Raw genomic sequence first — 332 nt, forward strand, 5'->3', positions numbered from 1 at the left:
GTGTGTGGATGGGTGCGCGTGGACGTTTGCGTGTTGCCGCCCCCACTCCCCTCCTTCAACGCGCTCCTTTTGTTTCTTTCTTTCTTGCTTTCCCTCTGCTGCTCCTCCTCGCCGTTGCGTGCTGCCTGGGTGCTGAGAAGTCCGCCGCCACGCCCCGCACGCAGGGTTGAGGTGCGCGAGATGGAGGAGCACGGGGTAGAGGACGACGTGAATGAGATCAACACGGCGCTGCTCGAGCTGCAGGACGCCTTTGCCGCGGCGCTGCGGAACAGCGGCGTGCTGGGGAAGCTGCGCGCCCAGCTGCGCGCAGCGGCGGTCAGCATCATTCGCGG

At 66.0% G+C, this 332-nt stretch overlaps 1 protein-coding gene across 1 annotated transcript in view; it reads right to left on the reverse strand.

Moving 5' to 3' along the window:
- The window catches only part of DQ04_24481000 (hypothetical protein), a gene marked incomplete at both ends in the record, with an annotated part of 416 nt that extends 84 nt beyond the window's left edge, over window positions 1–332 (reverse strand). Inside the window, one exon of the mRNA XM_009318235.1 lies at window positions 1–332. This exon is cut by the window's left edge and continues 84 nt beyond it. Coding sequence (XP_009316510.1) covers window positions 1–332 — 332 coding nt within the window.

This window comes from Trypanosoma grayi (assembly GCF_000691245.1).
Source record: "Trypanosoma grayi strain ANR4 Tgr_2448_V1, whole genome shotgun sequence".
Lineage (NCBI taxonomy): Eukaryota > Euglenozoa > Kinetoplastea > Trypanosomatida > Trypanosomatidae > Trypanosoma > Trypanosoma grayi.